At 49.2% G+C, this 26,366-nt stretch overlaps 1 protein-coding gene across 2 annotated transcripts in view; it reads right to left on the bottom strand.

Annotated features, from left to right (window-relative positions):
• Edar (ectodysplasin A receptor) overlaps nt 1–26,366 on the bottom strand; it is a 97,792-nt gene that overhangs the window by 7,913 nt on the left and 63,513 nt on the right. The window contains exons 3-11 of one of the 2 annotated variants that reach the window (XM_015499659.2): nt 25,835–25,957; nt 25,028–25,209; nt 17,334–17,419; nt 9,217–9,303; nt 7,533–7,661; nt 7,357–7,431; nt 7,027–7,099; nt 5,502–5,658; nt 4,049–4,109 (exon numbers count right to left, since the gene is read on the bottom strand). In XM_015499659.2, the coding sequence (XP_015355145.2) occupies nt 4,049–4,109; nt 5,502–5,658; nt 7,027–7,099; nt 7,357–7,431; nt 7,533–7,661; nt 9,217–9,303; nt 17,334–17,419; nt 25,028–25,209; nt 25,835–25,957 (973 nt within the window). The remainder of the gene's footprint in view (nt 1–4,048; nt 4,110–5,501; nt 5,659–7,026; nt 7,100–7,356; nt 7,432–7,532; nt 7,662–9,216; nt 9,304–17,333; nt 17,420–25,027; nt 25,210–25,834; nt 25,958–26,366) is intronic. The other variant, XM_015499660.2, reaches the window with a different exon arrangement.

Genomic DNA, 26,366 nt, shown 5'->3' with positions numbered 1-26,366 from the left:
GGCTGCTTAGTGCTTGTTGTATGCTCTGATAGGAGCAGGGTTCATGAAGCAGCCTCCGCGGGGCGGTTCTGGGAGCCGGAACTCGGGCGCCCCGCGCTCGGCGTTCGCTCCGATAGGCTCAGGTTCTTAGAAGCACCCAGGCGCAGAACCCTAGCAATCTGTTTGCAAGCCACAGGCGAATTGTAGCCTGGAATTACCTGATCTATGGCTGAATGAGTTGCGGTCAGTCGAAAACAGGGGACGTGACGTCAGTTTACCAAGATGGTGGCTGCTGGCCTCCTCTGTGGACTGACCGGTGTGTAGAACCGAGCAGGACCGCTTCCTTCCCCCGTCTGGAACCCAGAATTCAGCCCTGAGTACGGTGCTTGCGCGGCTGGCAGAAACTGCAGCGCTGTAACCCTGCGTCTCTATCCCAGCGCACACTGCAGACTTTCGCCGCGGGGCGATTTGCTGAATAAGCAGTTACCCTCCGTGCGACAAACCTCTCGCGTTTGAGTCCCCGTAGCCGATCCTCGTGCGATGGAAATCCTTCCTCCAGGTTCCGGAGCACCCCACTATTGCTGGAAATTCCTAACAAGATATCCTTTAGCCGTCCTGACTTGTCATACTCCCACACAGTGAAGCAGCACACGGGGGTAATGCACTCCCCTCGCCGCCATCTTCCAAATCCCTCTAGATATTTTTTTTTTAAAAAAATCTTTTTAATTGTAGATGGACACAATATCTTTATTTATTTATTTATTTTTATGAGATGCTGAGGATCGAACCCAGCGCCTCACATGTGCTAGGTGAATGCTCTACCACTGAGCTACAACCCCAGCCTCCCAAGCTGGATGTTTTGTATGGAGAGGGAAGATGATCCTAAAACTTGTGTGAAAAGAATAAGGAACTAGAATTAATAAAGGAATTTTGAGGAAAACAAAAAGAATAAAATGGGATCGATCTGATTTGAAGACAGATGTCTTTATGAAACATATACAGGGATCAGGGCTGTGTCGTGTTGTCAGCAGGGCAGATTCACAGAACAATGCAACAAGAGAATCTAGAAAACAGACCTACACAAATATGCTAAACTGATTTTTTGACAAAGGTACAAAAGCAATTCAATACAGGAAAGATAGCCTTATAGCAAATGGTCCTGGAGCAATTGGCATCAATAGGCAGATCAACCAACTAAAAAACAAAACAAACCAAAACAAACAAGTCCACTAAAGTTCCACATCTTTTTTTTTTTTTTTTAAGAGTTTTAATATTTATTTTAGTTTTCGGTGGACACAATATCTTTGTTTGTATGTGGTGCTGAGGATCGAACCTGGGCCGCACGCATGCCAGGCGAGCATGCTACCGCTTGAGCCACATCCTCAGCCCCTCCACATCTTATTAAAATTAAACTGATCAACTGATCATGAACTTAAAGGCACAACATAAAAACTATGATGCTTTTAAAATAAATATACATGGGAAGATCTTGGGAATCTAGAGCTAGGCAAAAAGATCTTCACCTTGACAACACAAGTCCAGTCCATAAAAGGAAAACCTGATAATGAATTTGATAAATTTGACTCCTAGAAATTTAAAACTTGCCCCCTGAAGAACCCTGTTAAGAAAGTGAAAAGACAAGCTAAACTAGCTACAAAAGGAGAAAATATTTGCAAACAACAGAAGCCTGGTATCCAGAATATATAAAGAACCCTCAAAACTAAACAGCAGAAATAATCACCCAATTGGGCAAAGGTCATGAAGAAACTTCCTACTAAAAGGTGTCTTTTAACAGATGGATGGTAAATAAACATAAGAAAAGATGTTCAAACATCAGGGAAACAAAACCCAAGGAGATACCACAACATACTATCAGAATGGTTAAAATAAACTCTTGAGGATATGGAGAAACTGCTAGTGAGAATGGGAAACCATTCAGCCACTTTGGAAAAGAGTTTGGCAGTTTTTAAAAGCACTAAACATGAAACTAGTGAATGACCTTACAATTGCACTCCTGTGCATTTATCCCAGAGAAACGATGATGCCTTGTGTTCTTGCAAAGCCTGTGCTCAAATGTTTTACCACCTTTATTCATAAGAGCCCCTACCTGGAATAAACCCAGGTGTCTTTTAACAAGCAAAGGGTCGAACCAACCGTGGTCTATCTGTATCATGGAATACTACTCAGCCATAGAAAGGAACTGTTGACACATTCAACAACCTGAATGAATCTCCATCAAGTTATGATCCACACGAACAGCCAATCACATGATTCCATTTTAAAAACATTCTTAAAATGACAAAACTATAGCAATGGGAAACAGGTTAGTGGTTGCCAGGGGCTAAGGCAGTGACGGGGTGAGTGGGAAATGGAACAGAAGGGGTCCCTGTAGTGATTGAAAGGGTCTCTTATCTTCACTGTTATCATTCTCTATATCCTGGTTGTGACTTTTATGTGACATTTTATAAGATGTCAACATTAGGAGAACCTGTGTAAAGAGGACACAGGACCTCACTGTCTCTTACCACTGCATGGTAGGAGTTATCTCGCAATAAAAAATTTAATTGAAAAACAGAACCCCCCAAAAACCATGATGCCCAGGTCTCTCTCCAGATTAGTTACATCAGGCTCCTGGGGCAGAGGGGATGGGCTGGGTAGGCAGAGATGGTGTTAAGAGGTACAGGTGATCCCAGCATTCCGCAGGGCTGGGCCCTGCTGCTCCGAGGGTCTCGGCCTTGGCTGTGTGTCAGCATCTCTGTGGGACTATGAGGCACTTGTGCCTGAGCTACCAGCTGGGTGGCCAAGGGCACAGGGCTTCAAGTTTTCACCCTGCCAGGGCTCCACTTATGTTCAAGTTTTCTAAAATCAGCTTGAAAACCAGTGTCCCAGGGGTATGGACTCTTAAAGCCAAGATATTCTTTGGACTAGCGAAGAGCTTTCAGGGCGCTGGAACACAAGTCCCAGAGCATCTTCTCGTGGGCAGCCGGCAGCCCCTGGCCACACCAGGCTTGATCGGGCAGGCTCGCTGGGCATGTCTTTATGGAGAGACACCACATTTTGGATGGCAGCCAAGAAGACTTCTTGGCCCTGGAACTCACGCTCCGCAGCTATGTCTGGCCAAGGGAGCACCTACAGCCTGTCGAGGTTCAGTGGGCTGCACCCAGGAGCCATCCACCCTGCACCTGGCTTTGCTCGTTCTGCTGGACTGAGGTGTGTGAGGTGGTGTGTGGGTGTGGGTGTGCCAGCGAGGAAGCAGGGAAAACCCCTGCCCTCAGCTGTGAGGGGTTTAACTTTGGGGTGAACAGAAGGTAACAAAGGGACTGGATTCTGCAGCCATTGGGAACTGTGGATTACAATTTCAGACTGCAGTGTTTTTGTTGCTTCTTACCCGCCCACACCAGGTATGCCTCGGGTTACCACAAAGCAGTCTGAATTTGCTTCTTAGGAGGCAGCTTGGGAACAGAGGTGGGAGGCCCTCGCAGGCCTTTGTGAACCTCAGGAGGGAAGGGAAAGGACTGCTAGGTACAGCCCTGTGCTGCATGATGATGCTTCCATCAAGGACAGACTGCAAATACCATGGTGCTCCCATAAGGTCGTATGACATTATAGTGATACCGTAGTCATCTGGTTGGTGTGGAGACCCACTGGTGTTCATGCAAGAACAAAATCGTCTGTGCATTTCTCAGAGTGTGTCCCACTGTTTGTCACCACTGACTGCACTGGATAAATAACTGATGGTGATATTTCCCAGCTGATGATGCCCATGGACTTGGCATTGTAGCTACGTGTTCCTCACCCCACTTGTCACTGCCCTGAGCACACACCTGGGGCTGTCCCCTCTCCTGTGAGGGGAAAGGCCACGGGAAATGCCAGGGAGATGCCTCAGACTAGCTGAAGCCAAATTCCTTTACCCTCTACACCCGAAGTCAGTGCAGGTGGCTATTCTGAGTGGAGAGTGACAAGTCAGGTAGGCGACTTTCCTTAGTACCCCTTCCCACAATTGATGTCAGGGCAGGTCAGTGGGGATCGCTTCAGGCAAGTGTCCTCTGGGCAACTTTTTCACACTTACCTTCGACGACACCGCACACATTGGCATACACATCCAATATTTTTTTCCTTCTGCTTTGGATCTACAAAAAAAGAAAGAAAGAAAGAAAGTTAAGATAATGTAATGATGCAGAAAGGGACACAATAGTAGCGAAGAACCAAGTCTCCTATCTTAGTACTGGCAGTAGGGGCTTTGCCCTGATAGCTGAACCAATCCTTCAGGCAAAAAACAGTCCAAACATAGCAGGAAGAAGGATTTCCTTAGGTTTTCCACAGAAACACCTTTGGTGCACACCAGGGGTGCTTCTTAGGTTAACTAAACACCTGCCATCGGTGTGTTTGAAAGCATGGTGGTGGGGATCCCCGTTGGCCAGCATTCAGCAGCCAGCAGAGCTATGGGGGACTCTCTCTCCTGGAGCAGATAGCTCTTTGCAAGGAAAGGTGCTGAGAGGCCCTGGCTGAAAAGTCCTGTGGCCATAGCCATTCAACTCTTGTAGCAACCCTATAGGCCTCTAGGTCTCTGCAAATGGTGGCCCTTTAAGAAAGGTCGCTGAACACAGGGCAGCCCAGAACAGGGTGTCCCAGCAGAACCAGGCCAGACCAGGATCCCAGTAGGACATTTCACCAACAGGGACATTGCCAGGCAACAGAGTTGCCTGGAAGCATCGACTAAACATAGCATGTGCCCCAAACATCACTTCAGGGTGGCTGGCTTTAGGTGGTAAAGCCCTGTGGACAATTTGTACTACTTATATATGAAAGATACAAGAAATATCTTTTTTTTTTATCTATGATCTATCATCATCATCATCATCATCATCATCACCTAATAAATCATTCTATACTTCCTGGATACTGAAATCTGCGGATGCTCAGGTCTCCTATATAAAATGGTGTAGTATTTGCATAGAGCCTATGCACACCCTGCTACCTACTGTGTCACTTTTAGGTAACATAATAACTAATACGAGGTAAATGCTGTGTCAGTAGTTGTTATATACTATATTGTTCTAGAAACCCCGATGTGGAAAACCATCTGTACATGTTTAGTACAGACCCAGTTTTTTTTGTTTGTTTGTTTGTTTTACTATTTCATAATGTGGTTGGTTGAATCTGTGAATGCAGAATCTGCAGATAAAAGGACTGACTGTGACATGCACATTTTATATATGTGTATGTGGCAGATACATACCTGTACCTTTACAAAGGTTTTTTTTTTTTTTTCTCTCTCTGGACTCTGGCTAAGTGATTTTAAATATTTTCTACAGCTTATTTCCCTTTTCATCTATGAAACAATATAATAAAAGGAAAAAGTTTTCTATTTATGGCTGTCAACCTGTCACTCTGTCCAGTACCCTCGCTTGGACACTATCTCACAGGAACGTATGCGATAGGAAAGTCTTGGCTGGTGGCGAGAGGCCACTGCACGGTTCATGGTGGGTGTGGGCAGAGTGCCACATAGGTCAGAGCCTCACCCCAGCTGACTTGTTGGTGGCAGACTTCTCCCTGGCCAGGTGCACCAGCGACAGCAGACACAGCTCCGGGGAGCCCTGCTTGTCGGGGGCTGGCTCCTCATCACTGTCCACGCTCCGGCTCAGCAGCTGTTCCTTCTCAGAGGAGGCGTCGTTCTCACTGGGGAACAAGAGGGGTGCTTGTTAATAGTGTGGGGGGGCCACAGCCCTGGCAGTCTCCTGCAGTGCCCTGTGGCCCAGGTGTGGACAGTCGGGTGCAGGGAGCTGCTCCTCCTGCATTTATGATGCATCTGTGGGCTCCAGGTGAGGAGACCTGAGATGGGAAACTCACACCTGGGTTCCCTGATCTTTTCCAGGTGTCTGGGGGGTGGCAGGGTGTTCACGAAGGTGCAGCGGGAGCCCCCAGGGGCCATGGGCTGCCATCGAGGGTCAACCACAGTATGAAATAGTAATAAAAAAAGATTGGTCTTCAGGCCCTCTGACACACAGTGGATGCCCAAAACGTTTTCACTGAATTTGTTCTAGATTCCTGTATTTCATCTCAATAAGCACCGAGCTCAACCTTGCGTCTTCATGTTAAGCAGACAAGATCATGTGGCTGGCACTGAATCCGTGCAGGTTTTCAAGAATAACTGGAAACAAAGTGAGTGGGGCCCCGTGCCTGGGAAGCCCCCTCTTGGCTAGTGAGGCTTCCTCGCTGGCTGTGTGCATTGTGGGGTTCACAGCAAGCCCTGGAGGGTGGGCAGATTGGGTGGACATATGAGACAGGCCTGGGCTCATGCCACGTTACTGTTCTTTGCCCAGGCCACACAGGACCCAGTGCTGGCCCTGGCAATCCAAATATATGAAAAACAATATTCTTTTTTTGTAGGCTTCCTTTTTACTTCCTGTGGTTTGGCCGAAACCTTTTTTTTTTTCCTTTAAAAAGGATTGTATTTGCCAGTAACTGGGTTATAGCCATGAAGCCCATATGCAAACACAACCTCAGAGCCAGGATAATACAAATAAAATAAAAACAATGATGAAGGCCCTGCAGGCCTGCTTCCTCATTAGACTTGGGGGCCTTACTGGCATTGGCTCGCTCATTCCTGTCTCCACCTGGGACCAAGCCAGAGGGAGAGGCCACTTTCCCCCAGACCCCCATGAGGTCTCGTCACTAAGCCCCATGAGTGGTGGGCAGGGACCAAAGCTCAGGGCCTTGTTGTCTATTTTATAGTTTTCAGTTTTGATTTTTATTTAATATTTTTATATATGAGATAGTATGTATTTTTTTCCAAGTAGGGTCCTCCAATTTCCCCCATATTGGGGTGAAACTCAAGTCACAGGACTTGCCTCTGTCTTTTTGACTACTTCTTTTTTTCTACTTTTGGGAACAAGAAATCTTGGAAGAACCCAAGGGGAGAGCTGAGACAAAACAGGACAATGCTGATGGGGGCGAGAGAAGTGGTTCCACTCGGGACCCAGTGTGGAGGGGCTGGGCCTGAGGCTGTGCCACCAGGTGGCCAGAGCCTGCCCCAGCTCCACATACCTCTTGGTGGTCTTTGCCGGAGTTGCTGTCAGCTTCTCAAATTCATCCTTCTCGGAGAAAATCACCACGTCGTCTGCAGGGAAAGAGGAGTTGGGGGGAGGGGGATTAGCAAATGCCCCCGGTTCTCAGCCTGGCTCCCCCTGCTCCTCCTCTTTGCAGAACTGCCTCGTGACCACGATGCTGCCAGGGTGAGACAGTCTGGGCGCACCTCCTGTCCGGAGAGGCACGAGAGCAGGGGCAGCCAGCTGGGAAGCTGGGAGGAGGGTGGACGCTGTCCACTGTAGTGCTGGACACCACGTGTGCGCTGGCACGCCAACTGTGTACACAGACCTGGGGCCTCCTTCTGCTCCTCCTCCTTGCTCACTGGGGCTTCCACGCTCTTCCCTGGGGGGCTGGTGCAGCAGGCTGGTTGGAGAGACAGGAGGGAGGGAGTGAGCAGCCAGGTTCCCCCACTGGCAAGGTGACAGAGTATCCCAGAGGGACGGGGAGGGACACAGGGCGGTCACCTGGGGCTGAAGGCTTCGTCTTCATGATGTAGAACATGATAATGAGGACGATGGCGATGGCCATGATGAAGATGGTGGACATGGCAATGATCAGGGCGGTGGCCAGGTGTCCTTGGCCCGAAAGCTCTGCTGGCATCAGGAGAGAGCAACATGAATGTCCCTGCAGGCTCTACTCCAGGCCTATAGCCCTGACAGAATGACTCTACCACTGGGATGCTTCCAGGACAGAGTCAGAGAGCTCAGCCCTCCAAGTGCGCTGTGGTCACCAGGTTAGGACTGCCCAGCTGTTCCCAAAGAGGATGATCCAGACTGGGTGGGGCAGGGTGCAGGTTTGCCTGGTTATTCCTGGGGTGCTTGCTTCTTGGTTCTACTACTCTGGGAACCTGAGGGGAAGGTGGGGAAGAAGAGAAGCCCACCAACAAGAGTGTCTCAATGATGGCAAAAATCCATGTTTGGCTATTTCCAAGCAAAACTGAGGATTCAAGAGTCCACGCCTCGGGCTAGAGGTTGGATTCTGGCTTGGCCTCACACAATTTCAACCTCGGTGTAATAAGAGTCCCAGAGTAAAGGAGGGGCCTGGGCTGACCTGCTGTCTCTTACTGATGGAGGGGGCGTTTACTCATTTCCCCTGATTAATGTAGTCTTGGACCTATGAAATGATTTTTCTAATTCTCTAAAATAACCAAACAGGACCCTGCTTGTGAAGCAGGACCCAGGTGATCCACCACCCAAATAGGCAAGAGACAAGAATGTAAAGGTCCTGAGTCATTTGAGAGAGTCACCAAAGCTGAGAGCCTGGTGTGGGCTCTGAGCCTCTGGTGTCATCCTGGGTGCACCTGCAACATCCCTGGGTGCCAGCTATGAACTTCCCCTTGAGTCCTGGTGGAAGCGAGATGCTAAGTCCTAGTGGAGCTTCCCCACCTCACGCTCTGATTGGTATGTAGGCAGCTGCACCATGATGCTCTGTGGGCTCTTGAAGGGGCCCAAGCCTCACAGAGACCATCTGTCAATATGCTCAAATAATGAACAGCATTAAAACCCAGGAGAGAGAAAGTCTGAGCCAGCTTGAGGGCTTGCTCTGGGAGAAATATTAGAGTTCGCTGGGTGCAGGGGTTAGGGAGAATAACATCTACTTGTTGAAAATTAGAATTAAGATGTGAAGGTTGCTGGGGTTGTGGCTCAGTGGCAGAGCGGCTTGCCTAGCATGTGTGAGGCTCTGGGTTCGGTCCTCAGCACCACATAAAAATAAATAAATAAAATAAAGGCATTGTGTCTATCTACAACTAAAAATTATTTTTTTTTTAAAAAAAGATGTGAAGGTTGTCTGGTTTATATAAAACCTAGCAAGAGAATTGCTGTCAATTTCCGGCCAAACCAAAGCACAAGAGGCATCATTGTTCCTGCTCAGGGCTGTCTGAGCACCTCACCTGCTGCCCTGCCCAGCTGCCTTTACTGCCAGCACTTTCTAAAGGTTCAGGACACCCGTGGAGCAATCAATTTGACTCCTTGCAGAGATAATTACTAACTTCCAGCAACTGAGGGCTCCCAGTGTGATTCAGTCACATTAGGGAAGTGACTTCAGGTGTGGAAGCCACCATTATCACTACTGCACAATTTCTTCTCTTCCTCTTAACTTTAGTCGAGTCCCCTGAATTCCAGAAGATCACGCCTGGGCGCTCCTTACCTTTATGGGCATGTTGGAAGGGGGACAGGGTGCTGTCGCCAGAGGTACTGGGGGAGTTGGCAGAAACCCCCAAAGTGGCTCCCACACCTGCAAGGAGAACACAGTTACCTCAGGTGATCTGGTAAAGCACCACCTTCAAAGATTGAAAAATAACACACTTGGCAATAAAGTGAATGGATCTGGAATTCTACACCATGAATGGGCTTCAGGAGCGGGGGGCGGGGGGCAGGGGAGGCAAAATTTTTATTTCTTAGTGTGTTTAATGATCCTTAAAGAGTATTGGGACCTCTCAGGATTTTTGTTCTTTAAATAAAAAGACACATGTAGCAGGGTGTGATGGTGCACTCCTGTAATCCCAGTGGCTCAGGAGGCCGAGGCAGGAGGATTGTAATTTAGTGAGACTGTAAGCAAACTAGTGAAACCCTGTCTCAAAATAAAAAGAGGACTGGGAATGTGGCTCAGTGGTTAAGTGCCCGTGGGTTCAGTCCCTACGCAACTCTGATAAAACTAAACAGTGGGCAGGTGTTGGGAGGTTGGGCAGCTTCACCGACTCAGTTTTCCTGTGAGCTGAGACAGTGCGTGGTGCAGACCATCAGCAGGAGGGAAGCATGTGTATTAAAGCATTATTAGGGTGAAACAATACTTGATTAATTTTTTCAATTACAAAGAGCAGGAATGTGTTCTTACTACCTTTTCTCGTCACTAAAGTAATATGTGCTCATGATTAAAAATCTGGAAAAAATAAGACCATGAGAAAGAAGTGAAAGAACCACCCGTGGCTTCACTGTCTAATGAAGACTTTGGCGTATTTCCCTTTAGAATTTTTCCAGGGACAAAATTTTAAAATAGTTCTGAATAAAGCATTCAAAAACAGAAACATTCTTCAGGGAGGGTCTTTGCCTTCTCCCTCAAGCCTATGATTCCCGAAAACCCCTCTCTGGAAAAAGTGTCACTAAGTGGATTAGGACGGAAGGTGCTTTTACTATCAGACACATCACAAAGGGACAAGTGTTATCTCAGTGGCCACAGGAGAGGGGGCCACACATTTCTCAGTCCTTATTCCATGTAAGACAAAGAGGAAATTCAGCAAATAAAACAGGGTAGAGCCGTGCATGGTGGTGCACGCCAGCAACACTAGCATCTTGGGAGGCGGAGGCAGGAGGATTGCAAGTCCAAGATCAGCCTCAGCAACTTAGTGAGACCCTGTTTCAAAAGAAAAGAATAAAGAGCTGGGGATGTGGCTCAGTAGGTAAGCACTCCTGGGTTCAAGCCTGGTCAGCAGACTGAAAGGCAGTTCAAGATGCAATTTTGTGCGTCTGTAAGATGCAGGGTGCCCAGAGTCTGAGCCTGTCGCTTAGGGCTGGGTAGAAACTGAACTGTTGGCTGGGCTCTAAGAAATATCACCTGCCCACTTTGGGCAAGATGTTTCCTTGCCTTTTTGGAGGATAACTGGAAGCTTTTCTTCTGTCTCCTGGGCCCCCGACTTATAATAAGCTGTGCTTTTGAAATTTAGCCTCCAGGACTGGCCTCACAACCAAAGTCCTATTAGGCGAGAAGCTGGTGGAAAGGGGTGCCCCTGACTGAGAGGTGCCTGTCTAAACAGCCACATGCACCTGTCAAATAAGAGAAATGCAGGCTGTGCCCCCTCCTGCTCACACACCTCAGTGAGCTCCCTTTGAATGTCTGCAGTGCATTCAGGGGGGGCCTAACTGCAGGGTCCTGTCTGAAGGCAGCCTATCAGATGTCATCGGGTGGATGAGGAAAACAAACAGGACGTTGAAAAGAAGCTGATCTGTCAATTTGGTAAGGGGCTCAAGGGAGCTTAAGAGAAAAAAAAAAAATAGCCCTGGGCTATATCTCTGGATGTTAGTCATCTTTGTCTCTTCTTGTCCCTTCTTGCTGGGGCTTGCAGGTTTGAGGCGGTGACAGGATTGGGAATGGGGACACAAGTAGGCTCAGGCCTGTAATCTAGAGAGGGACAACGAAAGCAGCCAGGGAGGACAGACTTACGAAATGCTTCTGCACCCTGGTAGGGCTGGTTACAATGACATTGCCAAACAATGTGTGCAGGCTGCTGCTTGTCAAGACATCTTCCTGTCGACCAGCACGCACCTGCCCTGGCCAGTTGTGCCTCACCCTGATGGAACGGACGTTTCCCCCAAACTGAACTCTAGCTGCTATCCACTGAGTAGCCCCAGACCATGTTGCTGTGGGGACAGGCTGGGTGCTCCCTGGAGAAGCTCTGCGCTCAGGACATTTGAGCACCAGTCGCGGCAGGAAGACAGACTGCCCCCTTTTTCTCGAGAGCTCAGTCTCTTGCTGTCAGGTCTGGAGCTGAAGGCCTACATCTGCCCCTTATTCAGAGTTACATGCCCTCAGCCAAACCCCACAAGTGCCCTTCTTGTTACTCCGGTTCTCATCCCAGCCTTCCCCGAGTTGGTGGCCTCAGGGCCTCTGGAGAATTGTCTCGAGGGGGACTCTTCCCCTGAGGATGCAGCAGATTCTGAGTCCTGTGCTGTGTGTAGAAGCAGCAGGACACACAGGTCACTAGGCAGGGACAGCAGAAGAGCAGCTAACTACTCAGTGACAATAGGCCCCTTCTCAGTGAGTTTGGTGCTTTGCAGGGCATGGTGCCTAGAATAAGCCCATGACCAAGGACAACAGCTGGTAAGATCTGGCACTAAAGCACGGACAGGGCTTAGTGGGTTGGGGCAGCACTGGGTGTGGTTTGAGGGAGGGCATCTGCAGGGCCTGGGAGGACTAAGTCAGGTCCCTGGTAATCACCCCCTGGATGTTTCTGTAGCTTTTTAGGATGGTTAGAAAAAAATCCCCAGAGGAAACTAACACCTGCTCTCCATTACCCCTGAAACCTTGAAATACATCCTAGAATCACAAACATCTGCATGTTAATTTTTAAAAAACATATCCATACAATGTTGAGTAAATGTAATGTATAAAAGAGGTCTGGGGAAAAACCCAGCACATTAAAACAGAGAATGGACATTGGAGTCAGAGAGGCCTGGATTATTCTTGTTCCTATCACCACCTGTCACCAGCCGTGGGTTAACAGACAAACTGGTTGGTGGTGCTGGATGGGTATGGGTGTCGTCCCCACTGCCTGGCTGGAGAGGGCATGCTATATGCAGTTCTCCAGGGCAGCCTGTGGGAGCAACCCTACCCCTGCCTATGAGTTCTCCTGTGCCATCTTCTGCTCTGTTCTAATGATGATTAACTCAGCAAATTCAAATGACAATGACAAGGTGTTGGATAATCGTCAGTGAAAACTGCAGTCTCAGAAAATTGGTAGATTTCCACTGCAGGTCTATACTAGGATGCAAGAGAGTGGAGATGGATCTGTTTAGCTCACCTGAGTTCTAGGCAGGACCAACTTGGGAAGCAGACACGGGGTGGGCTGCAGGTGCACAGCCTCACCTTCCTCAGGGGGACTTAAGGAGTCATAAGCATGAGGCTTAGTGGAGTTATGCCTCCACTCAAAGTGATGATAGGATATAATGGGGCATTTGAGGGCTGTTAATCCACACGATTTATAAATGTGCCAGTGTGTATGAGAGACTGGCTGGGATTTTCTACAAAGGGTAAACAGTTTGAAGAAAGATTTGTTTATTGGAGCTGTCAGTAAGGTGCCCCACAGCTGCGGCATCGGTGGAGCACCCTCTGGTGGCGGATCCTGGAACAATGGGCAGAATCCTCAGACCTCCCTAGTGGCACAAAGTGGGGTTACTAGAAACGCAGTCTCAGGCCCACCCCTGACCTGCTGCATCAGAATCCATCTCTGAAGAGGTACCTGGCAATGTGTGGCCCGCTGACGTTTGAGAAGTGCTTTGTAGAAATGGCTGGACGTGTGTTCTCGGAGGACAGAGCTTCCCTGCTGAGTTCTATAGCTCACATAAAGGACCTGGGGCCCTTAACCTGCACCCTGCTTCTCCAGCTTATTAAAAACGTGTTTTCGGTCGACCCAGACCTTCTGAATCAGAGGTGGACCCAGGAACATGTGGTGTCACAAGTGCTGCCCATTTACAGATGAGGAAACTGAGGTACAGAGAAATCAAGCAGCTTTCCCAGGAGTGGAAAGCCAATCCAAATGCTGCGTCTTTCCCACCTATTACACCCTGCCTCCGCATAGAGCCCTCTTCCACCGTCATCACAACACAGGTCCCTTGACATGATGGTCAACCACAGGCCTGAGTTCTCAGGATGGTGCGGGGTAGTGGGTACAGAGAGAACGCTTGGTTTCCCCAGGTGCACCTTGCTTACCAAAGGGCCTTGCATCTCTGTTCAATCTCACATGGATTTACCAGGGCACAGAAAATGACTGGGTCTTGCGGAGGCCTGAGGCTTCCCCAACAGGCCCATCAACAGCAGGAGGAGGAAGGCTTTGTCCCAAAGTTCTGGAGTATTCTGGGGGTGTCCTGAGTATTTTGGCCATGACCAAAATGGCTCAAGGCTGCCCCAGGCAGCTGTCCCACATGGGACTTGCCCTGCCATTCGAAGTAGCAGACCTGGTTTAGGGAGAGACATCATTTATACCTGCTTTGTGCTTCTAGTTTTCAAAGGATTTTGTATATATTTGTTATGGTTTGGATATGTGTGAGACAATACAAGAAGACAATACAAGAGAAGAAATGGGTTATGAGAACTTTGACCCAATCAGTGAATTAATGCTCTGATGGGGATTAACTGAGTGGTAACTGAGTTACCACTGAGTGGCAGGTAGGGTGTGGCTGGAAGAGGTGGGTCACTGGAGGCGTGCCTTTGGGGTATCTATTTTGTGTCTGGCCAGTGGAGTCTCTCTCTGCCTTCTGATCATGTCCTGAGCTGTTTTCTTCCACCACACACTCCTCCATGATGTTCTGCCTCACCTCCAGCCCTGAGGAATGGAGTCAGCCTTCTGTGAACTGAGACCTCTGAAGCCGTGAGCCTCCAAATAAAACTTTTCCTCTTCTAAAACTGTTCTTGTCGGGTGTTTTGGTCACAGCAGTGAATGTATGTGTCAACGTATGTGTCAGCCCTGCTGGTACACTGAGCCAATATTGTTTTCTCAATTATTTGGTGGAGAAAATAGAAACAGAAGTGGCCACCAGGCACCCACAGTATTGCAGTCACTGAGCACCAGGCTCAGAGTTGGGCTCGGGGTACATATATTTTATGTACACCGAGCAATCCCAATTGCTCCCCTTTGGTTATCCTGTCACTACTTGGCAATCCCAGAAACTGGAATGATTTTATCCTATTTTATAAGTAAATACGTGTCCCTCTTTCATTTCTCTGAGGGTGTGTCACCGAGTGGACTCCACAGTGCATCTGCGACCTAAGTGCTGGTGGGAGTTAACTCACTCCATCTGGGTGACATCCTGTGCGACAGGCACCCTGAGCACTCTCTTTGACAAGTAAGGAAACCGAGGCGGAGGGAGGTTAAATGACCAGCTTAACTCAGGCAGTGAAGTGCCGGGCCTGGGGCCCTTAACCTGCACCCTGCTTCTCCAGCTTATAAAAAACGTGTTTTCGGTCGACCCAGACCTTCTGAATCAGCGGTGGACCCAGGAACATGTGGTGTCACAAGTGCTGCCGGGGACTCTGATGAGAGTCATGCCCTGACTGTCTGCCTGGCAGTCACTCAGAGAAGACTTCATTTTATTAAGAATGGAAAAGCAGTCAGGCTGCACAGTGAGAAAGTGCACATGGGGCCCGAGCCATGAAGTGAGGAGCGCTGCGGGCACCCTGGCCCTGTGTCCTGTGCTGAGCAGGCCCGGCCCTGACTCAGGCTCAGTCCTGGGCAGCATCTCCCCCGCAGTAGGCCACTACCCACCCACTCCAGCAGTAGCTCCTTCACTGATTTTGAGTGCCGAGGTTGCTCTCTTTCCTCAGCAAGGTTCAGGATAATCAAACCAAGACAGGTCTCAGAAAAAGGCCCTCTGATCCACAACCAGGGGCCGACTGTGTGGTCCTGACACGTGAGGTTTCGTCAAATTCCTGGCTTTCCTGGGGTGGGACTGTGGGTGGCAGTCCTGTGAGTGGCAGTCTTGTGACTTCCCGGGGCCATGGTCATAACCATTTTCTACAGCACTGTGGTCTCTGAGCTCTGAGCAGGAGCCCTGGGTACAACGGTCTTCATATTGAACCCAGTGCAGAGGAAGTTTAGACCTGGAGATATTAAAATTGCCATTTCAACTCCACTCCAGGTCCCCGATCCAGGCAAGGCTCAGTCTACCATGTCTGTCATGCCTGAGATCTAGCTGGCTGCATCTTCCCATTTACCAGATGGGCAAGCAGAGGCCTGATGACTTGTCCAAGGTCAACTCTAGGGAGAGCTCATAGGCAGCACAGCCTGGACTGGAGGTGTTCTTTTTTGGGGGGGGGGGAGGGGAGGGGGGTACCAGGGATTGAACTCAGGAGCATTCAACCACTGAGTCACATCCCCAGTCCTAGTTCATATTTTATTTAGAGACAGGGTCTCACTGAGTTGCTTAGCACCTCGATGTTGCTGAGGCTGGCTTTGAACTTGCCGTCCTCCTGCCTCAGCCTCCTGAGCCACTGGGATCACAGGTGTGCCCCATTCCCCCCGGCCACAGACTAGAGGTTTCTATGTTGGCTTTCTTTAGTGACGGATTCTAAGAACCAACCACTGGAGGCTGGGGTGTAGCTCAGTGGTAGAGTACCTGCCTAGCAAGGGTCCAGGCCTTTGGTGCACTGGAAACTGGTTGCTAAACAATTAAGGGCTGGGAGCAGGGAGGGTTATGCACTCCTTTTCAACATCTCCAGGACTCAGGGGACTCTGATGGCTTTCTCCTTGTGACAGTCCTCACTGTTGGACGGAGAGAGCTGCCCCGGCCCAGACTCTGTTGGCTTTTCTGGCTGGCATTTAGGGAAGGCCTCTGTGCCCGTGGAAGGCTTTTCCTGGGCTGCACAGGCAAAGAGCCTTTTCTAGTAAGTTGTGTGCGCCTGGCCAATTCCCACATGCAGACTTCATCCTAGAACTTTCTGGTATTGAATCAGTTTCCATTCTTCTAAAGAAGACGCATTAATTAGCCTTGGCAGCTGAGTGGCCCCAGGCCAAGCCCACAGCTTAGGGCCCCTGGGTCTTTTGTTTGTGAATTAATTGACATATGTCGGGGAAGGAAGGTCAGCTTTAAAGAAATGCACTTCTATTAGTGCCAGGCTCATTTACTTAAGAAACTTGGAAGGGAGGAATGTCTATGCCGGCAGGGTGCCCAGTGCTCTGGCTTTGGCCAGCAGGTGGGGAGGGCACGAAGCTCCCCTGTTCTGCACTCCTTCCCTCCCTCCTCATAGCCTTTTAAAGGTGCAGCCCTGATTCTATTAGACTATGAGATTACGAGAAAGATTATGAGGAAATGGGGGTGGGCGGGCTTCAGCAAGGAGAGGCAGGGTTCCAGGGTGGCCTCCTTTTCCCTCTAGAACGGCATGGACTTGGAGGGTCACCCATGTACCCCGATCCCTCCCAGTGGCCCTACGTTCTCTCTTCCTCAGTGTCCCCCAGACCACAAATCCAAGAGACCCACAATATACTCCTCTGAAGCAGAGGGCCCTGGCCCTTTCTCAGAAGTGAAAGACCAAAAGGAGATCAGGAAAGAATGAGGCCGGAAAGGTGTTTAAACCCACGAGATGATGGTTTATATGAGCTTTCTGTCATCTTTTTCATTAATTATGGTCATTTCTATATATTTAAGGCCTCATGTGTTTATATGTGTGTGTGTGTGTGTGTGCGTGTGTACATGCACACACACTTACGAGAACTTAAAATTGTCTAGCACCTTGCAGTATGTTTCAAAATATCCTTGCATTTGTGATCTCACTGGTTTTTCCAATAATCACATAGATGGAGGGGTCAGAGTTTAGTACTCGCAATATTACAGATGAGAATGTCAGGGCTCACAGAGGTGAGGTGCCTGGTACTACAACCTGGGCTTCTGCTTCAAACTCTGTCCTCCATAGCAAACTCCCTGCCTTTGATCTTGCTTTTTGCTCTAGTTAATCTTATCTGGTGCTGGGATTGGCTTCTTTCTACAAGCCCCGGAAGTCAAAGTCAAAGACATGCATGCTGAACAAATAGGGTTCTGACAGAAGGGCAGAACACTCACATTCCTTGGTGTTGGGGGGAGCCAGCAGGCAGGAGTAGCACACCATGCCGTAGATGTTCCTGGGTCTGTTTTCCAACATGTAGTAGCTGCAGGAGGCAAGACGAGACAAAGCAAGCCAGGTGAGGTGGGCACACCAGAGCAGGCACTGACCACAACAGACCGGGGCCTCTTGGCAGGCCTGTGATCAAAGCCGGATATGAGACAGCACAGTGGGAATCGGGAGCCCTGCTGCACCAGCAGCCCTTTAAAAATATGTATTTATTTAGGTGTTAGGAGCCCTTTTCGCCTACTGAGTTTCCTTGGGGGTTTGTAGCGTATCTTGAAATGGTACATTCTTTTTCTGATATTGGGCCAGTATGGGCCTTTCTTCTAATCTCTGCCTCCTTTTAGTTCCTTTCCTGAGAGATTTGTTGTTGTTGTTGTTGTTGTTGTGTGTGTGTGTGTGTGTGTGTGTCTGTGTGCATGTGCATGAGATCACCATTTTCAATCAACATCGTCCACCAGAAATATCCACGTGTCCCCCATGGTAGGCCCTGGGTGTTTCACCACAGGTTAGATGCTCATGGAGGAGAGACATCCCCTCAACGGGTTCCCTTCTCTGAGCCTGTAGCCTGGTGGGATTTTTAGCAAAAGTGTCTCTGAGTCCCTGGAACCCCTGGAAGTCCCAGAGTACCCAAGTCACTGCTGAATGCCACTGAATGGAGATGGCCAGCAGAGGATGGCTGTTGGAGATAGAAGGACAGCTGCATTGTCCAGACAGATCAATGCAGATGGCTTTAAAGATACCTTGAAATGCAACCAGGTCACAATACAACCAACCGTGCTTGACCCAAAACACCTAGACAGCTGCAAGTGTTCACACTGGGGTCGCACAGACTCCTAGACAAGGACAAGTTATTCACTGCTTAAAATCCTTTATCCTCAAATGATGCTCTGGTCACTACACCAGCCCCATGACCACACTGACTGGCATAGGTCCTCCTGCCACTGTGGCCTGTGTGCTGTGCAGGACTCGACCCTTCTGCCTCCCCGCCTCCTGCTAACACAGCGACAAGCTGACACTGCCCTCTCCTCCTAGGCACCCCGGCTTCTTTCCTCTGCAGCCCTGGCTCTCACCGTGGCCTGCGCCTGTGTTCCATAAACACTCAGGGGTGATCACGGAGCCATTTATCACATTGTGAGAAGTTGATTAAATAAAGAAGTGAGCTGTTGCCAACACTTTCCCTTATTACAATTCGAGAGATGAAAAATCCCTCTCTGCTACTAGATTTTTCAATGGTTGTCTCCTAATCTCTTTTTTATTAGCTTTGCACCACGAAGGCCCCCACGGATGGCTGTGGTAAGTGACACAGAGTACAGGAGGGCCAGGGGCGGGGGGGGGTGGGGGGAGTCTGGGCTCTGGCCTTCATGAGCTTGGACCATTACCAGAAACATCATGGGCATAATTGCCTGCCCTTCCTCAACGCCTTTTATCCTCAGATCCCTGAGTGTCTTGTAAACATTAATTAACCACTCTCCAAACACTCCTCTGAGAAGCCACAGTGGCCAGCCTTACAGTTAAGCCTTATGGAAAAAGCTTCTTTGAAACACATCCTGTGCCCTCTCTGGAGGCCATCTTTGTGAAGCAGGGCGCTGTGGGGACCAACACTGCATCTGCCCAGGGGTTCCTATCTGCCATGTGGCCTCATGAAGGTGACAGATGCCAGGTTGGCCAGGCAGCCCCACCTGCAGCTTTCCAATACCAGGTCCAGCGTACCACTTCTGGGAAACAGCTGTTAGGACTTCCTCCTCTGCCTCTTCCTCCCTATCAGGATTGGGTGCAGGAGGCAAGCCTTGTTCACATTTGCATTTCTGGCACTTTGTGCTAGGTACTCAGTTTGGAGAGCTCTCGATAAATCCGGGAAGGACAAGTTAATCAATGACACCCAGATCTTCTCCATAGAAGTTCCAAGGGCTGAGTTAAACAGAAGCCCCCAAGAATGTTCCTGAGCTCTCCCCGCTTTCTGAGCAGGAGAACCACAGCCTTGCCCATCCTGTTACATACTGTTCAGGGCTCAGTCTTAGATAAAGCTCCAAAATCACAAAGGCAGGTGGGGCATGCACTGGGGCACTTGCATTTTGAGCATCTAGGGAGCGGCTGCATCTGTTGTGGCCTTTTTCCGGGTGTGTGTGTTGGGGTTGGGGTTCCTTTCTAATTCCCACGGGTGCTCTGGATGGCTCTATGCTCCTGCACTGACCCTGAACGTGCATTGGAACTCATCTGTGGGATGCTGTAAGTAATTTAGTGAAGGAGCCACTTTGAAAGCCTGTGATATTTTGAAACATAGGTCGGCTCCAGGAAACTGTCAGAAAGCTCCACCTGGCACAAGAGTTAAATACCTTGTGGCCAGGCGCAGTGGCACACGCCTCTAATCTGAGTGCCTGGAGAGGCCAAGAAAGGAGGATGGCAAGTTCAAAGCCAGTCTCAGCAATGGTGAGGTGCTCAGCAACTCAGGGAGACCCTGTCTCTAAATAAAATACAAAATAGGGCTGGGGATGGGGCTCAGTGGTTGAGTGCCCCTGAGTTCCAACACTTGGTACACACACACACACAAATATCTTGCAATAGAGAGAAGCCACTTTTATCAGCAAGCGCATATTGCTTCCTGTAGAGAATACTTCTAAATGTTAGGTTTTTCTCTTAGGACAAACCTGAACTCCTCCTGGTATAGTGTAACCTCTATCTCTCACTCAGGGCGAGATAGGAATGGAAACAGCCATCTGATAGAATTTCATCGATTTGAAGTTGAGTGTTCCCTTAGGGATCTGTGACCCACCAGGGTGTCAAGTTCTTCCTTATGGAAAGGCCAGTTTCCTACTCTTTGACCCATATTTTGATTTTCCCCTGTATCTACTGGGCTTACAATGGGCTGATCTCCTGCTGAGTCCATTCTAAGTTAAAAACATTGTTAATTTGAAAATACATTTATGTAACTAACTTATTATACACATCCTAGCCTAGCCCATCTGGGAGCACTTACATCAGCTTACGGTTAGGCAAAATCATCTCACACAAAGCCTATTTTATAATGAGGTGTTTACTATCCATGTTATGTACTGAGTGCTATACTGAGAATGAAACACAGGAGTACTCACCCTTAACTTAAGGCTCACGTACGTTAAATGTGGTTCCTACTGAATGCATATTGCCTTTGCACCATTGGAAAGTTCAAAAAAAAAATTGAACCTTTATAAGTTGGGGTGGCCTGTAATTCTTTTTTTCTTTTACTTCCCTGTTCTTTCTGGATCCATTAAGTTGTATAACTCCGGCCAAGATTCAGTTTTAATGGGGTCTCTAGAATCTTCTATCCAGAGAGTGACTTCCTCCAGGTCAATAGATACAGATTTCCCCTGAAGAGTCTCCTTTCTCATTACCCTTAAGCTTGCAATGGATGAGCCCTGAGATGTTCAATTTCCCTCCAACATGTTGGCAGGTAGGGCCAGTCTCTGTGTCCTTCTCCAGGCACCAGCTCTGTAGAGTGTCCTATTGGAAGGGAATGGTGTGGCGTGGTGCGGAGCCTCAGGAGTCCCTCTGGGGGGGAGGTAGAGACGCTGGGGAGGTTGTGAAAGCTAACCTCTCCCTTGCCTCCTGTTTTGGTTCCTGGTCCTCCCCCACACAACCTTTCCCAACAGGAAAGCCCCATGGGCTGCTCATTGTTCAGTGAGTGTCTCGGCCACATTCAGATACAAAGAGGAGGCTGCAAAGAACGAGGAGCTGGCACCTGCCAAACCACAAGGGAGGGGAGAGGGCCAAAGCTGCCTTGGTGTTAGAAAGACAAATAGGAGGTAATCTGCATCCGCAGCCCAATAACCACAGGGATTCGGGAATGAAAACCGCCTTTCATCGAGCTAATAATGCCAACTTGCCAAAATGCTTTGTAATCCTCCTCTGGGACATAGCATGAGAGCTTCATTTTGTTCTCTAAATCAACAGCATCTAATAGGAAGCCAGAGCCCTTCAGGGTCCTGCCCCAGTCAAGCCTCATCAGCGGTGGGGGCATCAGCCACCATGAGGACACTGGAGACCGGAGGTAAAGGGGGGCCTTCTGTTTTGGTGGCCTTGGGGCTGGTAGGGATTGCTTTAAACAGACATATCACATTGCAGAGCCAAACAGGGGACTGACTGAGAAGTTTTTGCATCCATAGGGCGAACCTAAACTCACAGAGATGTGTTTTGAGATGTGTCTCCATGCAGGAGCGCCCTCCCTCTGTGGGTGCTCCGGCCTTGATCTGTCCTGGGTGCTGAAGATCAAGTGTGACTAAGCAGGGTATTGTTGCCACGGAGCAAGGAGAGAGGCACTCATGATTCCAGAGCTGGAAAAAAACTTTCCAAAGTACATGATATCCCCCGCTACTTCCACAGATGGCCATCCACGTCTGTTTGACCCCGTCTAGAGGCGGGGAACTCACCACTCTTTCATTGTGGAACTTCTTTAGTGATTGGATACTTTCTGGTAAGTGTTAGCACCAAGCAAATTGTCTTCACGGCTTACAGAGTCTTCTGAGTGCCAGGCTGGCATCAGCCTATGGGACAGGGTATTTACCAGGCTGGCCCCAGGCTTGTCCCGTCTGGTTAGAATGTTTCTGTGGTTCTAAGTGAAAATGAAACAGATTGCTCCATGCACCTACTTCTGCTCCTTTGAGATCATCTGGAACAAAGTCACAGCTGAATTCCACAGCCTACTGAGGCGATGTGGCCACAAGACTGACCAAGTCAGAGCCAGCAGTGCAAGTCAGTCAACTCTGCCAACCATCCTTTTAACCCCTCTGAAAAGCTGATTCTGGGAGCCCGTCCAGACCAGAGGCTGTAGCACCATCAATGGGTGGATGGCTTCCAAGTCCTGAGCTCAGCCTGGATCTTGCCCTGAGCACCACACCCTCTACCATCTGTGTTGGAGATCTTGGTTTAGATGCCCACAGCACCTCAGATTTCACAAGACAGTCTCCACCTGCCTCTACCTTCCCATAAGGACTTCTTCCTATTGTTATGCATTGGAGCAATGACTCTACGGTCCACCTCATCGGCCAAAGGCAGACATCCAAGAGTCCTCTTCCTGTCGCGTGCCCTCTGTCTGTAACTAGGGTCAGTGCTGTCTGCTGGCCAGCACTCAGCTCCTCCCCAGCCCCAGTTCTCATCAATTCCCACCTTGACCCTGCCCTGGGCTCCAGGCTCTTCCCTCAGCTGCCTTCCCTACCACTACTAATGTACAGCCCTTTCGTGTCCTGCTCCAGCGTGGCAATCTGCATAGTGACCTGCATCAGCTGCAAGCTGAAGACACAAATCTTCAGTGCTGGTTTCCAGAGCTCTTTCCATCTGGTCCTTACCCACTGCTGGCTTCTCCACGTCTCACGTGTGCACCTCTTGCTCTGCCACACGAACCCAATCAGACCCTAGACCCTTTGAACTTGGGCTTCAGTCTCCACTAGGAAAGCTCTGCCCTGTTTCTCAGCCTGACCACCTCCCTCCCACCTCCAGAAGCCTAAGACCCCTATGATCCCACTGCTTCCATGGGCTTCTAGAACATTCTGTGCGTGCCTTACTTAAACGGTGCTGTGGTTGCTGATTTCCTTGTTTCAGTCCTCCACTGAGGAGAGAGGAAGCATGTCTCCCCTCATCTCACTGATGCCGGTCTAGTCGCTTTAGTTGACGGGTTTATGAAGACAAACACTGGAGCTGCCACATTAACTCACGAATGCCTGGTCAGGTACTCACACTGGGAAGCCTTCAGAATAAATCTAGGTTTTGCAAAGGTGAACATGATAAGGTCTGCAATACTGTTCTCTACTTAATTCCTGGGAGCTCTGCATGTCTTTTGTGAATCATGTATTTGCACCAATAAAATCAATGAATGAATCAATCAAGATAAAACTCTAGGAAGCATGTTAATTATCAGAGACTGATTCTCGCCATCTAATGTCAAGATCCTACTGAATTTCTGTCATACAGAGGCAAGCAGAGTGTGTGCAAAGAGCAGTCCAAATGGATATCTGTGCAGTTGGGTGGGAATGCTTTGATTCTGATTCTTCTAATACCTATGTTCCTTTTGGAGGAGTTGCTCTGCAGCACAATAATCACAAAAACTGAATTAAAAGCACCCAGCTAAAAAACTTTATTTTTATCATATTTTCTAAGAGAATAGTCTAATATCCTCTCAGTTTTTTGTTATCTGCTTTTGTTTGCATATTGGAAAATAAGGTTCTGTGTCAGGTACCTAACCTCCTGCTTTATAGATTCACTTGAAAAATATGTTTGATTCATACTTTGTGTTGGGGACATTGGCATAGGGTTGTCCAGCCAGTATTTGGACAGCTGATTCTATATTTGGGGAGCTAAGCCTAAGCCAGAGAGACAAAATACTGGAGGGTAGAAGGGGAATCGTCACCAACAGATAGACAGAGGTGGAAGCCACAGATGGGCATGCTTCTTAGTAACAAAATTTGAATGAGGTTATTTGGGGTGAGTTTAAACCATATCTCCTCATGGTAAAGAGTTAATTTGCTTTCCATCTGTCTTGAAGTTGGTGGGTCTTCCTACTGTGTATGTCCTTCTTATTGCTAATTCTCCATGTCCTCTTTTGGATACATCTTCTTATTTTCTTCCTCCTCTTAAATTGATACATGTCCAGGGAGACATCTATGCAAGCACATTGTGAAGTGAAGTGTGCTATTCAAAACACCTGTCTTGTTACCATCACCTCCATCATCACTTCCATGATTATAACTATCACCTCCACCAACACTTCCACCTGCACCATCACTACCATTACCACCACCACCACCATCACTTTCCTCATCACCTCCATCCATCACTATTATCATCACTTCCATCACCACCTGCACCATCATGCCCATCCTCATCACCACCACCTCCATCATCACCTCCATCATCACCTCCGTGACTCCATGATCATCATTATCACCTCCATCACCACTTCCAACTGCACGACCACCACCACCACCACCATCACTTTCCTGATCACCCGCGTCATCACTATCATCTCCTCCATCACCACCTGCACCACCTCCATCAGGCAGGCTCTGCTTTTCTGCCGTCCTTGAAAAGCATTATGTTTTGTGGCCACTAGAGGGAGCAGCAGCAACAGCTGCGGTTTAGCATGCTGGGTGTCAAGGTGGTTATGTTTCTGGTCCTAGGCAGAATTTACTAATGGGTCCTCCCTGGAAAAAAGGAAGATTAAATCTTTCTGTCTTTTAGGCTAATTGCATTTTCACTTTTTTGGGAAGACTTTTGATACATAACATAATTGCGGTGGAATTACAGGCATCATCTGACTCAAACATTTTTTATTAGTAGTTTTTACCCTCAGGTTTTCCAGAATATTAACAAGAATACTTTCACGTAGAATATTTTTTTTTTTCTTTCAGAAGGTTTTACATGTGTTGTCTTGTTGTAACTGTTCAGCAAATTTGTTTCACTTGGGCAGTCAGAAGATGCACGATGATGAGTGTCCACGTAAGAGGTGTGGACAGGGCACCTGGTGACAGGACTCACCGTCCTGGATGCTGCCCTTGTGGAATGGGATGAGGGGCAGGCATGACACTGCTCTAAGGTCTCCGGTGCCCATGGGCCTTGTCAAAGGGTCTGTGGCCCTATGCCATCACTGTTCAGGGGTCAGCCCTGCAGGGTCCCCACTCACCCAGGGAGACATGGCCCACACTCGGCGTCGTTTTCCATGTCCCCCGGTGTGAGCACGGTGGCCCGGAAGAAGCCCTCGCAGTCTTTGTGGCGTCTGCAGATCTGGTAGCCTCCTTTGGAAAACTTCTCTGCTGGGCAGGGCACGCAGCCGTAGTCCTCATCTTTGGTGCCGTAGCCACAGGACTGGCCAAGGAAGCGGACAGAGGACACGGGTCAGCACAGCAGCAAGGCACTGACACACCACCTTTTCCCAGATGCTGCTCTTGCTGCCCTCAGCCACCTGTCTCATCCTAATTGCAACACCTCATCTCCTGCTCCAGCTCTGAGCTCCCTCCCTCCCCTCTGGCCTTGGGTCTCAGATGCTGCTCCTCTTCTGAGGTCCCTGAAATAGATTCCACTGGCTCCTGGAATGTCCCATGAGTAGACCAGCCCTGGGAGTCCAACTTTTCTCAGCACACTACAAGAACCCGGGGACTGAAAGCCTAGATGATTCTTAGCGCTTCACAGAGAATCACGCTCAGCTTCCCAGAGGAGGGAGATGCGTCGCATTTCAGTCATGCTTCTGACACCTCTTTAATCAGGGCACGATCAGAAAGCCATTCTCTAGAAAAATGAAGAACTCCTGAGAAACCCGTTGACGTGTGCTCAGCAGGAAAGCACATCTTGGGCTCATGACAGCTCACGCCACTCGGTCTCAATGTCCAGCGGCCACAGGTGACTGTCCTGATTTACCCTGCACACCTCTCACACCACAATGCCAGCTCAGGACATCGGGACCATGGCAGCAAGCCCCCGGGCTTGTCCTTACCATGTATGGCTCCTCCCCTGGCCCACAGGGGGGACACTGGTGGCACAGCCCCGTGGTCTGGTTGTAGTACTCATTCTCGCCACAGTTGGAGTACTCTGCTCTGGCTGAGCACATCAGGGACACCTGCCACAAAAGGGGGGTCGTTTTAGGCTCCACGCCTCCTTGAGGTACATTCCTAATCAGGGTCGGCATTCAGAGGGCTTGGGGCTGGTTTGGGAAGGAAGTGCCCTGGTGGTGCTGGGTGCTCAGTCCAGAAGAGGGCCAAGCTAGTGAGCGGTCCCCTGGTGCTCAGTCTGCGGGCTGTCAGCAGCTGGGCCTGGCCACCCCTGCCTCCTGCCAGCAGATGCCCACCCAGAGCCATCTCCTCCTCACCCTGCTGTCTAAGGCCAGCCCCTCACTAAGGCTGCTCTAGATTCTCATCACCCATGAATCTTGGATTCTCTCCAAGGCCCAGGATGAGGGGGCCTCCTGTCCTGAGCCTAAACAGTGGGGCTCCTCCACACAGTGACGTTTTAATCACTTGTTGGCCCAC

The sequence above is a fragment of the Marmota marmota genome, unplaced genomic scaffold, assembly GCF_001458135.2.
Source record: "Marmota marmota marmota unplaced genomic scaffold, marMar, whole genome shotgun sequence".
NCBI classification, from domain to species: domain Eukaryota; kingdom Metazoa; phylum Chordata; class Mammalia; order Rodentia; family Sciuridae; genus Marmota; species Marmota marmota.
This window is presented reverse-complemented; position numbering and strand designations above follow the sequence as displayed.